The 16065-nt window shown below is 37.0% G+C and overlaps 1 protein-coding gene across 1 annotated transcript; it reads right to left on the reverse strand.

Annotated features, from left to right (window-relative positions):
- LOC109841713 (uncharacterized mitochondrial protein AtMg00860-like) lies at positions 18 to 1087 on the reverse strand. The gene is made up of 2 exons (XM_020410659.1): positions 1001 to 1087; positions 18 to 539 (listed from the first exon to the last, which is right to left on the reverse strand). The coding sequence occupies exons 1-2, from the start codon at positions 1085 to 1087 to the stop codon at positions 18 to 20; spliced, it is 609 nt and encodes a 202-aa protein (XP_020266248.1).

Raw genomic sequence — 16065 nt, forward strand, 5'->3', positions numbered from 1 at the left:
GCCACCACTCTCTGGGTCTACATCAAAACATCTCTAAGACCCGATAATGATGCATCCATGTAAACAACAAAAGTCTTATCACTACTCAGAATAATCAACACTGGCGATGTAGTCAACTTCGCCTTCAAAGTCTCAAAGGCCTCTTGGCATTTCGTGCCCCAAACAAGCTGTGCACCCTTCTTTGTAAGGCGTGTAAGTGACGTCGTAATCTTTGAAAAGTCCTGAATGAACTTTCTGTAATATCTGACCAAACCTAAGAAACTACGGATCTCTGAAACCGTCTTCGGCGGCTCCCAATCAACTACTGCCTCTACTTTTGCGGGATCCACTACAATGTCCTCTCTGTTGATGATGTGACCCAAAAATCTAACCTCAGATAGCCAAAACTCATATTTGCTAAACTTTACATATAACTGGTGCTCTCGCATAGTATGCAAAGCCAACCGAAGATGTTGCTCATGCTCTGCTTGCGATCTTAAATATATAAGGATATCGTCAATAAAAACAATCACGAACTGGTCCAAGTATTGACGGAAAACCTAGTTCATCAAATCCATAAATACTATGAGTGTATTAGTCAGCCCAAATGGCATGACAAGGAACTTGAAGGACCTATATCGAGTCAGAAAAGCGGTCTTGGGAATATTCATCTCTCGAACTCACAATAGATGATAGCCAGAATAAAGATCAATCTTCGAGAAATGTTGTACTCCCTATAGCTAGTCGAACAAGTCATCAATCCTTGGTTGTGGATACCTATTCTGGATAGTGACCTTGTTCAAGTCATGATAATCTATACAAAGGTGCATATTGCCGTCCTTCTTCACAAAAAGGACTAGCGCTCCTACAGAGATTGACTCCGGCGAATGAAACCCTGAGATAACAACTCATCTAACTGGATCTGGAGCTCTCTCATCTCAGCAGGTGCCATATGATAAGGTGCTCGAGATATCAGTGTTGTGCCCGGCTGCAACTCTATACAAAACTCGACCTCTCTTACTGGAGGTAAACTTGGTATGTCCTGTAAGACATCCTGATACTCTGAGACCACTCGTGTCTCACTCAAATCGACACCCTGATCCCGCATTATCACCTCCTCGATGTATGCCAGATATGACTCCGCAAACTGGTTGCCCCGTGAGGTCTCTACCACTAACTCATATCCATCAAATGCTCACAAGCTAACCGTCTTCACAAAAATAGTCGATACTCACATGGTAGGAATATAGCCCATCCATACCGAGAATAACGTCGAACTCCAACATCCACAAAACAATCAAATTGATGATGAACTCGGACTCATCACTGATGATACATCTCCTACAGATACTCTCCAATAGGGATACCTCTCTTAAAGGAGTAGAGACAGGTAACGTAATGTCTAAGGAATGTGCAACTAGTTGAAGCATACCCATGAAGGTATGAGAGATAAAGGAATGTGAAGCTCCTAAATCGAACAAGATTTGAGCAGGAAACAGATTCACTAAGAAAGTACCTTCCACTATAGCTCCACTCGCACCATGGTCGCGTGGTACGACTGTATAAACTCTGCCGGTGGCTGGCGACTGCTAAACTGCTGAATGGCGAACATATGAGACTATCCCTCAAAAATCTCCTGAATGGCATGAATCTGGCATGCTGGCCTCCTAATCCTCAGAATGGCATGTGGCGCCTCTATCCTTTGCTGCTGGCCATAACCGTAGCCCTACTGCTACTGACCCTGACCATGATTCTGTTGTTGCACGTGTCCTCTTCCTTGCTGCTGGCCCTGGCCTCTGCCCTGCTAGCCTCCTGCTGGTGTACTATGATAATCCTTCACTCTATGTCCGATCTTGTTATAATTGCAACATGTACGCTGAATTCTACGCTGCTGCAATGCTCTCGAATCATGTTGTAGGTTGTACTCTCTTCTTATGCTGTCCTTGTTGCTGGCGGTAAAAAATCCTTACCCCTCTATTGGGGTTCTCTAGATTCCGCAATAGATGATTTCATAATTAACTACATGCATATCTCCCTGCTTTAATCGGACTAGCTCTACTGCTTGTCAAAGAAGCAAACAAAATTCTCATAAATAAGTGGTATTCGCTACTCTAATGAAAATCTAAAGTTGGTGCCATCCTCCGGTGCTATTCTCTAGTGATATCCTCTATGCTGAATACACCTAACTCTGCTTTAGTACCGAGTCGAAGTTAAATTCTTTTTTACATATTTCTTCCATTTATAGGCTTAATATGAATCTGCTGTGCCCTAAAACTATGAAGCTCTCAGTGTCTGATGTCTTTATTATTCTTACAGAGCTAAGCCTACTACTCTGTGGCTCTATCAACAGCTGGTTGTTATGATGGTGAAATTATTAGTATTGCCTCTTCAATAGGCACGACTGGTACAACTGGTGGTGGAACTCTAAAAAATGTAATATGGCTCGTTACTTGCTCCTCGAGTGTTGCTAGTATCTGTTTCTGCAATTAGCATTACCGAGTCGATCAGATACTGTGGAACCTACTTTAGCTTGGGCTCTGTTTGCCCAGCTCTCTTGGTACGAGTTTTAACTCAACCGCATCCTCGTCCTGACATTTTTAATATCAAGAGGAGAGCTTAGTAGACATAGTAAATGAGGTCGAAAACATATATACATAACATAACGTATCACATAGTATTCACACAAATACTTTTCAATCAAAGTAAGGTAGTCATAAAAAAATTTGTAATTTTTGAGGTATACGTATTATGTCCTCACTCATTCTAGGAATTCCTAGTGGACTCTATACATGAATCCTAAGAAACTCTATCCTAGCTCCACGACTCGACACAGGATGATCCTAAGGATGCTGGAACTAGACTCTGATACCAACTGTGACGCCATTGTTTTCATACATAGCTATAGTCCAAGGTGAACCCAGAGATGTCAAACCTACCATGTACCCAAACTGTGTAATAACATGTTTCACCATTCACAGTAATATCCTCTAGTAGAATCAAAAGAAGTGTAGATAAAAAAACAGGCAAAAAAAAAAAGAAGAAATGAATGTAATAGACATGATATGAAAAGTGATATCTCATAAATAAAAATCATATCTCAACTGAAATACATCTGATATATAGAATAAAGAAAATGTCTCAATATGAATCAACTAGAAATCGTACTAAGGCACACTGCCTTCACAAAATGAAAATAAAACTCTAAAGTCTGAATGAAATCATAAAAAAATCTATTATGGAGCTTCTACTAATAACTCATGAGATGACGACTATGCAAAAACTCCGTCATCCTACGGTTCTCTGAACCTCTGTATTGCCTGAAAGAGGAGAAAACAACAAAAAGAACCACATAAAGAGTGTCAGAGCGTTACAGCAAGATCACATCCATCCGCCCCTAGAGGAAGGGCTACTAGATGGAATGGAGGCTCTATCTATTAAATATAGTCTACCTAGATTATTTTTCCTGTATATAAATGGAATTAACATTTAGAAACTTACAATCCAAGATGTAGTACATCGAGCGAAATAATCCAAACAAGAAAACCCTCATGTATATACTATTGTCTCAAATTATCAATATCTAAATATTAATACCGAACTAAGAATAAGCAACCTATATGAAATCAACAATTAGAAACCCACAACACGAGACTGGTACGTCGAGCGAAATAATCCAAACAAAAAACCCTCATGTATATACCATATATCTCAAATTGTGAATCACTAATCATTGATCCCAATTAAGACATAAAGAAAGTAATAAAGGAAATAAAAATATTAATACATCGTATTTATAATATCTTCCACTGTCACTGGGAAGATAGAATAAATACCAACATATAATTACATATACTATCAAGAGACCAGTATCACGGTCTTATAGCTAAAAAATATGTTGTATTCATAACTGACATCCACCCAATGACTTAGGCTATCAATCAATAATCTTAGAGTAACGGACCATCCTGTAAGTGTCCTAAATAGTGTACACGGCTCATTAGTCTTAGCACGATCTTAGCATGTAGCCTGAGTGCAGGACGGCCTACATATAGGCGTCCAAATAGATGGCCTCACAATCCTTATAATTATACGGCTCATAAGCCTCATCGCACACTCATGCGGACGGACTACTATACAAAGCATCCAAATCCGACTCATGGCCTGTACATGTGGAATATCGACACACTACCTCATATAGTACTGAATTGAGCTCATCAACGATATCCATCTCATGTGTAAACTATGTATATCTGGTATATCGACGCACTATCCCATATAGTACTGAGTTGTGCTCATCAACGATATCCAACGAGTGTATGAACAATCTCTAACTCTATTACAAACAACCCAATTCTTGTCAAAACCCCTTTTGGGATACTCTTGTGTATGCACTGCTATTGTACTTGTGTATTCGTGTAATTACATGTGAGGAAGTGCGGTTCGAACCCCATAAGCACATCTCAAACAAATACACAACAAAACTCAGGAAATCAAGCCTTAGTAGTCAACGAATATGCTGATTAGTCGACTACTCTGAGTTCATCCAGAGCCTGGAAAATCGAACTAAGTGTGAGTAGTTGACTACTATGATCATTAGTCGACTATGCTATGAAATAGGCTCTGTGAATCAAAACTGAGACAGTGTAGCTGACTACAATGCTTAGTAGTCAATTAAACTGTATCAACATGAAAACTGACAATGCGCAAATAGAAAATTAACCAAAGAACATACACATATGCAATACTAAATAAGATTAAAAACATTATGTATATTTTTAAAGAGTCTAACTTGAACATGAAACATAGAATTAGCTTAATCTAATTAGGGTTAACCTCTTTGTTAAACAAATTCTTCAATTACTCATATATAACCAACATGATTATGAAAGCATGATAGAATCAACACATGACAGAGATATATTTTGTTTTAAGTTTGATTACAAGTCTAGGTATCATAACCCTAGGTTTTAGCATGATTAGCTTACAAGAAAAACTCAATTAATTAAAAAACCTAGGGTTTTTACATGGGTTAAACTTAATTAAACAAGGTAAAAATGAAATTAACATGAACCCTAATGATCATAAATCATATTTCTAATATAAACAGCAAAGAAACATTAGATCCATCAAGGGTTAAAGATCTATTATCAAAAACCTACCTTTTATCACATGAAAATAAGCATAAACAATCCATCAAGGGTTAAAGATCTATTATCAAAAACCTACCTTTTATCACATGAAAATAAGCATAAACATGCTAAACATTGAATTAAACTCATTAAAATCAAAAACCTACCTTTTATCACATGAAAATAAGCATAAACATGCTAAACATTGAATTAAACTCATTAAAATTTTAAATTAATAAGGGTGAAAGTTTGGATGAAGATAATCTTATTTCAGAGTGTTGTTGAACTCCTCAACCACGTGTATGTAAGATTCTTCTTCAACCACGATCACCAAACCCTACCTTCCTCTTGACAACGCCTCAAAACTCTCCCAAAATTCACAAACTAAGGCAAGGATTTGGGGAGGAAGGTGGCTACTGTAAAACTCACATGAAAGAGGGTAAAAAGAGCTTTAAAACGAGTATATATACGCACATATATAGCTGGGTTCGAAATAAATTGAATCCGACCCGAAATCTGAAAGGCCCTAGAGGGGGGGGGGTGAATAGGGTTTATGGATGAATAAAAATGCAATTAAAACTAATTCCAACAAGCCACACACAAAAAGAAGTGTCTCCACGAGATCAAGCTCACAACAGTCACAATTAGAAGAAAAGCTCTCTCTTTACAGTAGGCCTATGGCAAGAAGAGAGATTGGAGTTGAAGCTTGGGATGTGAACTCAGAACCAGTGAGAGCAAATGAAAGTTAAGGCTCTTTGAAAACAATAAACTTAAACTCAAGTAATTTGCAATGAAAGCTTGGTAACTAAGGTAGGTGGGGTTGTTGGGAATTTATAAGGAGAGAATACTACAGATAAAATCCCAAGAAACCAGACACAATCCTGAGAAAAACGGATTTCTAAAACAGTACAAATATAGCCATTACAGTGTTATGAGTCAACTCGTACTTTTCATGAGTCGACTCATAAGTAGCCGTTACAGGCTGAAAATCAGCTTATGGGTCGACTCATAAAATTTATGAGTCGACTCATCATTCATGGGTCGACTCATTAAGTCATGGGTCGACTCAGCAGAAGCAAAACATATATTCCAGCGCACTTCATGAGTCGACTTATGACAGGCATGAGTCGACTCAACCTGACAGGTCGACTCATAAAAATTGTGAGTCGACTCATCAGAAGCAAATAGAGAACTACGCAGCAGTTTGTGAGTTGACTCAATAATGTTCATGAGTCGACTCATAAACATGCACAAAAAAAAAAAAAATAACTTTGAGCCTTGTTAAAAATAAACTCAGAAAAATGTAAAACTTAGCTAATGGTTTATAAACATTTTGACATACTTGTTTGAAAAGAAATTTTGCAAAAAGGTCCTCGTATTTGTGAGGAATATTATTTTGACACAAGTACCACAAAATGAGTTTGAAAGAGTATAAGTGTGTGTGTGATATCCCAAAAAGCTTCAAATGAAATCTATAACTACTTGCCCACAATCTAGCACTAGAGAGAAAAGAAAAACTAGCAAATATCCTCACATAGAATAACATCTCTTTGAGTCTTGATATTGCTTTGATTTGATGAAGCTTTCACTTGTATATGTTGTTCTTGATTAACATGTGCTTCATCATATTGCCTCCACCTCCTATATAGATATTGACGTTGTAGCTCATATTCCACCCAATCCTCCATGATATAGTGCTAATGAATTATAATTCTACAATATAGCTCAATACATGATTAGCACCAATAATGGTGTTTGTAAATCATCATCAAAATAAAGGACCTAACAATCCCCCCCCTTTTTGATGATGACAAACAACCATTATACAAGAGCGAATAAAATAGATTGTGTAGCTTATAGATAGTTTCTCCCCCTATCTATAAGGCTCCCCCTTACTAGGTGCACAAATGAGGAGATTTCTCTCTCCTTTGTTACCATCAAAAATGGGGTAATGAAAGACACATGCTAAAGAGATCACACAATACACCTCAAGTGTTGGCCTACCCGTGTTTCCCTCAAGTGTTAGGAATTATAACCTTCCACAAGTCATTACTACCTACCCCACTCCTCTTGGGACAACCCCGGTTTCTCACCTTTACACTCCTCTTGGTACATATGTGAGCTAAAGCATGATATGACGTTGAAGGAATAGAAAAGAAAATATGGTTATGACAATGGAAGAGCAAGAAAACCAACAAAAGAAGAATTTTTTTTTAAAGAATGCACCTGCCCAATTCATTTCTAATGCGGCAAAAATCAACTTCACAGAGGGGTTTGGTAAAGATGTATGCTAATTAAGATTTGGTGTCAATATAAGCAAGAGAAACATCTTTTCGTTCAACATGGTCACGCAAGAAGTGATGCCGCACATCTATATGTTTGGTTCTAGAATGCAAAACCGAATTTTTGGAAATATTTATAGCACTTGTATTGTCACAAAAAATCTTTGTATCATGAAAGCGTAAGTCAAAATCAATCAAATATTGTTTCATCCACAAAAGTTGTGCACAACATAAGCCGACGGTAATGTATTCCGTTTTCGTAGTGGACAAGGCAACACAAGTTTGTTTCTTGAATGCCCAAGATACAAGTGAGTTGCCCAAAAATTAACAAGTACTACTCGTACTTTTGTGGTCCACCCTACTACCGGTAAAGTCGGCATCATAATAACCACAAAGATCAAAAGAAGTATTTTTTGGATAAAATAAACCAAGTTCTAAAGTGCCATTAATGTATTTGATAATCCTTTTAACCACAATCAAATGAGATTTTTTAGGAGAAGCTTGAAAACGTGCACATGCACAAACACTAAACATAATATCCGGCCTACTAGCGGTGAGATAAAGGAGACTACCTATCATACCTCGATATAGCTTTTGGTCTATCTTTTCACCATTGTCATCCGCATCCAACTTGATGGTAGTGCTCATAGGAGTTGAGGCATGTTTGGAGCTATCCATCCCAAATTTCTTTACCAACTCCTTAGCGTATTTGCTTTGAGATACGAAGATGCCATCATTGGATTGTTTAATTTGAAGGCCGAGAAAGAAGGTGAGCTCTCCCATCATGCTCATTTCAAATTGATCTTGCATAACTTTAGAGAATTCCTTGCACAAAGATTCATTAGTAGCGCCAAAAATAATATCATCCACATAAACTTGAACTAAAATAAAAACATTTTTCATTTTTCTTACAAAAAGAGTATTATCAATAGTTCCTTTTGAAAAACCATTTTCAATGAGAAAACTTGAGAGGCGAGCATACCAAGCTCTAGGAGCTTGTTTTAACCCATATAAAGCTTTTTGAACCCGGTATACATGATTTGGAAAAGATGAATCAACGAATCCGGGAGGTTGCTCAACATAAACCTCTTCTTCAATAAAACCATTTAAGAAAGCACTTTTGACATCCATTTGAAATAATTTAAAATTTTTGAAACTTGCAAAGGCTAAAAACATCCTAATAGATTCCAATCTTGCAACCAGTATAAAAGTTTCATCATAGTCTATGCCCTCCTCTTGATTGTATCCCTGGGCAACCAAACGAGCTTTATTTCTAGTAACTATGCCAAATTCATCAAGCTTATTTCGAAAAACCCATTTAGTTCCAATAATAGAAGTGTTATTTGGTCTAGGAACTAATTTCCACACATTGTTTCTTTGAAAATTGTTTAATTCTTCATGCATGGCTAAAACCCAAAACTCATCTTTCAAAGCATCATCAATACGTTTGGGTTCTATTTGGGATAGAAAAGCTACATTACCACATTCGCTCATAGCTTTTGAGCGAGTCAAGACGCCTTTGGATGGGCTCCCTATAATTTGGTCTTTAGGATGATCTGGTGCAAATTTCCAATCTTTAGGGAGTTCTTCTTGATTTTGTTCGTTATTGCTCTCCCCATCATTTGGTTCTACCGTTGAGGTTTTTTTCTTAAGTTGCAAAAGATCCATTTGTTCCTCAATCGCATCATCATCCCTAGGCAAACCATCTTGAAAACCAATATTAGATTCATCAAAAGTAACGTTTATAGACTCTTCAACAACGAGAGTTCGTTTGTTGAAAATCCTATAAGCCTTACTTCTAGGAGCATATCCCAAAAATATACCAATATCAATTTTAGAATCAAACTTATCATTGTGGTCTTTAGTATTTAAGACAAAACATTTACAACCAAAAATGCGAAAGTATCCAATTTGTGGAGTTTTGCCATAAAGAAGTTCATACGGAGTTTTCTTGAGAGATGGTCTAATTAAAACACGATTTAAAACGTGGCAAGCCGTGTTAACGGCTTCCGCCCAAAAATATTTTGGCAAAACATAAGAATTCAACATTGTACGAGCCATCTCTTGTATGGTTTGTTAGCCCTTATGTTTTGATGATGTTTTACAACCACCATTATCGGTACTAATTGCTTATTGAGTGATAATATAGTTAATATACATATCAAGCATGTTAGTACCACAAATGGAGGATTGGATGGAATATGCGCTACAACGATGATATCCAAAGGAGGAGGAGGCATAGTGATGAAGCAACGTTTAATCAAGAACACCAAATTCAATTAGAAGCTTCATCCAACTCAAGCTATATCAAGACTCAAAGAATTGTATTCTACGTGAGGATATTAGCTAGTTTTTATTTTTCTCTATAGTGCTAAAATGTAGGCAAATAGTTTAGATTTCATCTGAAGCTATTGGGATATCACACACACATTTTCATACATATAGTTTTGAGCGTTTTTCATAAAATACTATTTTTCACAAGTATGATGACCTATTTGCAAAATTCCTTTTCCAAACAATTTGTTTTTAGTATTAAAAACATTTTACAAAGTTTCACAATTTTCAGAAGTCAAATGAATATTTTACAAATATTTTAAGTGAGTCAAAAACCTGTTTTTTGAGTGTATCAGTTTGCGGTCGACCGCCACGGCGACGGGCTGAGTTTTCTCAGTGGGCGCGAGACTTCACGTCACCCCGCGCGGTCGCCGTGACTGAGAATTCCCCTCGTCGGATCGCCCATGGCGAGCGGGCCAGAAAGTCTCTGGACTTTTCTGGCGTTTCTGGGCGGTTCGCTGTCGACTCGGAAAATGACTCGACCGAGCTTAATTTTAAAATGGCATGTAGATTTTGCGCCGCTCAGTACAGATCTCAGCGACGTTTTGGTTCCAGATTTTGGGGGATTAAGGGATGGGTTTAAACAGCTGTTTTTCTCCTATTTAAACTCAACCTCTTCTTCTTCCTCAGTGTCCTAGCTTTTGCAAAAACCAGAGACGTTGTTTTTACTGAGCAAAATTTTCAAACCTGTTCTTTCTGAGTTCTTGTGTGTTTCACTTCCCAGCTTCAGTGTGCTCTTTCTCTTTGCTATAGGGACGTTGTAAAGAGAGAGTCTTACACCATTTCTACTATCTTGTGAGTGTGATCTTGTGTAGATCAACTGTGAGGGGGTGTGATCTAGTGAGATCAACTGTGTAGTGTGAGATCATGAGGGGATCGCTGTGTAGAAGAAGTTTCGGCTTCCAAACCGGGTTATGTAGTGGATTTCTCCTCGAGAGTGGGGAGCGGGGACGTAGGTCAGCGGACCGAACCTCGTTAACACATCGCGCGTCACAGGATAACGATTCCTAACTCTATCTCCTCTATATTGATTGCTTTTGGATATTGTGTTTTGCTTGTCTTAATTTTTATTGCACAATTATAGCCTTGTGACCCTAATCACCCCCCTCTAGGGTCTAACAATTGGTATCAGAGCTTGGTCTCTATATTAGTTTTTGGTTTAATCACCTTAGAGAAAAGATCTTACGGAGGCTTCAATTAATGTGCATATGTTGGAAGGACAATCGACCACTAGACCACCCCTATTTACCGGTAGTAATTTTGCCTATTGGAAGGCAAGAATGAGAATTTATCTTCGTTGCATTGATCTTGACATCTTAGAACTCATAGAAAAGAAGTATGTAAAGAAGTCCAAAGTCGGGAACATGACCGACGGAGAAAGGCACCAAGCCAATCTTAATGCTAAGGCTATGAACGCCTTAATAGAGTCTCAACGTGTGCAACCGCATACGAAATATGGGTGAAATTGTGTATTACACACGAAGGAACCCCCCAAGTTAAGGAATCCAAGATTAGTGGACTTATGCATGAATATGAGTTATTTCAAATGCTTCCAAATGAATCAATTGATGCTATGTTTTCTCACTTCACTAATATTATCAATGAATTGCATGGTCTTGACAAGAAATTGACTATTCAAGAGACAAACTATAAGATTCTCCGTTCATTATCTCCGATGTGGGAACCCAAGGGGACGGCGATAGAAGAAGCTCATGACCTTACCACTCTACCTCTCGATGGCCTCATCGGCAAGCTCAAGGTTCATGAGAAGAAGCTCAAAGGAAAGGAGTAGGAGGAAGTGCCCTCACGGGAAGTTGAGGAGCCCTCACCAAAATCGAAGACCATAGCCCTCAAAGGAGCTAGTGATAACTCCTCTTCGTCATCGGATAGTGAAGTTGATTTTTCTAGAGAAGTGGCTCATCTCTCTAGAAGAATTTCTAGACTTATAAAAATGAATAAGAAGTTTAATCCCCGTTCTAACAACAAATTTTCTTCACGTGTAGAAAAATATTTTGAATGCAATGAACCGGGCCATATCGCTAAGGATTGCCCAAGGCTCAAGGAGAAGTACATGAAGTATAAGAAGAAGAAGGCTATGTATGCCGAATGAGAGGAATCCGAACCAAGTGATTCGGATAGTAATGAAGAAGGAGCTAAACTTGCTCTTCATGATCCCAATATTTGTTTCATGGCCCTTGAACAAGAGGTAATATCCGACATCGAAAGTGAATCCTTCTACATGTAATGTGATCTAGCTACGGCTTTAGAAGAATTGAATGTTGAATTTAAAAAGATGTCAAAAGAATTTTCTTTCTTTAAAAAGTTACATACTTCTTGTGATGCCCAACTAGAATAATTACAAACTTCTCTTGCATTAAAAGATAAATTACTAGGGGATCTTGATTTTGAAAACAAACAATTGAGATCCAAGATTAAAAGACTAGAAATTGAGAGTGGTAGGATTAGACCCACTCATGCTTATGTTAATCATCATCACCATGGTAGAAATAGATTTCATAGATATCATGCTCAAACACACAAGAGAAATTTTGTGTGCACATATTGTATGAAACATGGTCATTTTTCTACTCATTGTAGGATTAAAGATAATCATGATTTCTATGGCATGACATGGGTACCCAAAGGTACCAAGTTTACTAACCACCAAGGACCCAAGATTTGGGTACCTAAAGTTACTACACATTCATCTTTTATAGGGAACATCACTGCCATGACGTAGAGAGATGTGGTACCTTGATAGTGGTTGCTCACATCATATGACAGGCAACAAAGAGCTATTTGCAACCCTATCAAGGATTGAAGGAGGTAGCGTCTCCTTTGTTGGTGGTAAGAAAGGTAAAATCATTGGTATAGGTTCTATTGGTAAGAAACCTTCACCTGTTATAGAAGATGTTTATTTGGTAAATGGTTTGAATCATAATCTTCTTAGCATTAGCCAATTGAGTGATAAAGGTTTTGATATTTCCTTTAAACCGGACAAATGCATTATTAGTATGAATGGAAAAATTATTTTTGTTGCTAATCGCAAATCTAATGTGTACATTTTTGAGATGAATGAATTAGTGAATCAAGATGTGAAGTGCCTTGCGGCAATTGATGAAAACCCTTGGATTTGGAGGACATGCAAATATGGAGTTAATATCAAAATTGTCTAAGAAGAATCTTGTGAAAGGGCTACCTAGCTTGCACTTCATAAAAGATACAATTTGTGAGGATTGTGCCAAAGGTAAACAAACAAAATCTTCCTTCAAATCCGTCAATGAGGTATCGACTTCTAAATCTTTGCAATTACTTCATCTTGATTTATTTGGTCCTATGCGTGTTACCTCTCTTGGAGGCAAACACTATGTATTTGTGATTATTAATGATTTTTCTCGTTTTACACGGACAATATTTCTTGCAAATAAAAATAATTATTTTGAAGAATTTTCTAATCATGTCAAAAGAATTGAAAATGAAAAAGATTTGAAAGTTGTTAAAATAAGAAGTGATCATGGTGGTGAATTTCAAAATGATTTTTTCTATGAATTTTGTGCTCATCATGGTATAACTCATATGTTTTCCGCTCCTAGAACACCACAACAAAATGGTGTTGTTGAACAGAAAAATCGTACCATACAAGAGATGGCACGCACTATGATAAATTCCTTTGTTTTGCCAAAATATTTTTGGGCGGAAGTCGTCAATAAGGCTTGCCATGTTTTAAATCGTGTTTTAATTAGACCAAACCTTAAGAAAACTCCTTATGAACTATTTTATGGAAAAACTCCTTTTATTGGTTATTTTTGTATCTTTGGTTGTAAATGTTTTATTTTAAATACAAAAGATCATCATGACAAATTTGATTCCAAAATTGATGTTGGTATTTTCTTAGGATATGCACCTCGAAGTAAGGCTTATAGGGTCTTCAACAAACGAACTCTCGTTGTTGAAGAATCTATAAATGTTACTTTTGATGAGACTAATGTTGGTTCTCAAGTTGTTTTACCTAGGAAAGATGATGATGATGATGTTGAGGGAGGATTGAACTTTTTACAAATCAATGATACACCCTCTATAGAAGCACAAAAGGATGTGGATAGCTCTAATGCTCATGAACAAGTTGAACTTTCTAAAGCTTAGAAATTCGCATCAAACCATCCAAAGGAACAAATAATTGGGAGCCCTTCACAAGGAGTTGTTACTCGCTCAAAAGCTTTGAGTGAGTGTGGTAATGTTGCTTTCTTATCTCCACTAGAGCCTAAAAAGATTAATGATGCTTTAAATGATGAATTTTGGGTTTTAGCTATGCATGAGGAACTAAATAATTTTCAAAGAAATAATATTTGGAAACTAGTTCCTAGACCTAACAATGCTAGTGTTATTGGTACTAAATGGGTTTTTAGAAACAAACTTGATGAACATGGCATTGTAACTAGAAATAAACCTCGTTTGGTTACCCAAGGATACAATCAAGAGGAGGGCATAGACTATGACGAAACCTTTACACCGGTTGCAAGGTTGGAATCTATTAGGATGTTTTGGCATTTGCTAGCTTTAAAAATTTCAAATTGTTTCAAATGGATGTTAAAAATGCCTTTTTAAATGGTTTTATAGAAGAGGAAGTATATGTTGAGCAACCCCCCGGTTTCATAGATCATGCTTTTCCTAATCATGTTTACCGGGTTCAAAAAGCTTTATATGGGTTGAAACAAGCTCCTAGAGCTTGGTATGCTCGCCTCTCTAGTTTTCTTATTAAAAATAGTTTTTCAAAAGGAATAATTGATAACACTCTTTTTGTACACACTTTTTGTGAGAAAAAGGAAAAATGATTTCATTTTGGTTCAAATATATGTGGATGACATTATTTTTGGTGCTACTAATGAATCCTTGTGCAAGGAATTTTCTAAAGTTATGCAGGATCACTTTGAGATGAGTATGATGGGAGAGCTTACATTCTTTCTCGGGCTCCAAGTCAAGCAAACTGAGGATGGGATCTTTATTTCTCAAAGCAAGTATGCGAAGGAATTGGTGAAGAAATTCAATTTGGAGAATTCTAAGCATGCGCCTACTCCCATGAGTACAAGTGTCAAGCTTGATGCGGATGAGAGTGGTGAAGATGTGGACCAAAAACTATACCGAGGTATGATAGGTAGTCTTCTTTATCTCACCACTAGTAGACCCGATATCATGTTTAGTGTGTGTGCATGTGCACGTTTTCAAGCTTCTCCTAAAGCATCTCATTTAATTGCGATTAAAAGGATCATTAAGTATGTTAATGGAACTTTTAATCTTGGTTTATTTTATCCAAAGAGCACCTCTTTTGATTTATATGGTTTTTGTTATGCCGACTTTGCCGGATGTAAGGTAGATCGCAAGAGTACGAGTGGAACATGCCAATTCTTAGGAAATTCTCTTGTTTCTTGGGCTTCCAAGAAACAAAATTGCGTTGTATTGTCCACTACAGAAGCGGAATACATTACCGCCGGCTTATGTTGTGCCCAAGTTTTGTGGATAAAACAAAGCTTAGTTGACTATGATTTGATTTTTCAAAATATAAAAATCTTTTGTGATAACACTAGTGCTATTAATATTTCCAAAAATTCGGTTTTGCATTCTAGAACTAAGCATATTGATGTGCGCCATCATTTCTTACGCGATCATGTAGAGAGACAAGATGTATCCCTAGTGTTTGTTGACACAAAATCTCAACTAGCGGATATATTTACTAAGCCTCTTGGAGAGAATGATTTTTGTCTTTAGTTGCATTTTGCATGCATTTCTCTTTACCCCATTTTTGATGGTGACAAAGGGGGAGAGAAATCTCCTCATTTGTTGCATATATTTAGGGGGAGCTCATAGATAGGGGGAGCACCTATCTATAAGCTATATTTATTTTTGCTCTTATATAATGGTTGGTTGTTATCATCAAAAAGGGAGAGATTATTAACCCTTATGTTTTGATGATGTTTTACAACCACCATTATCGGTACTAATTGCTTATTGAGTGATAATGCAGTTAATATACATATCAAGCATGTTAGTACCACAAATGGAGGATTGGATAGAATATGCGCTACAACGATGATATCCAAAGGAGGAGGAGATATAGTGATGAAGCAACGTTCATTCAAGAACACCAAATACAATAAGAAGCTTCATCCAACTCAAGCTATATCAAGACTCAAAGAATTGTATTCTACGTGAGGATATTAGCTAGTTTTTATTTTTCTGTCTAGTGCTAAAATGTAGGCAAATAGTTTAGATTTTATCTGAAGCTATTGAGATATCACACACACATTTTCATACATATAGTTTTGAGCGTTTTTCATAAAATACTA

The sequence above is a fragment of the Asparagus officinalis genome, chromosome 5 (assembly GCF_001876935.1).
Source record: "Asparagus officinalis chromosome 5, Aspof.V1, whole genome shotgun sequence".
Taxonomy (NCBI): Eukaryota; Viridiplantae; Streptophyta; class Magnoliopsida; order Asparagales; family Asparagaceae; genus Asparagus; species Asparagus officinalis.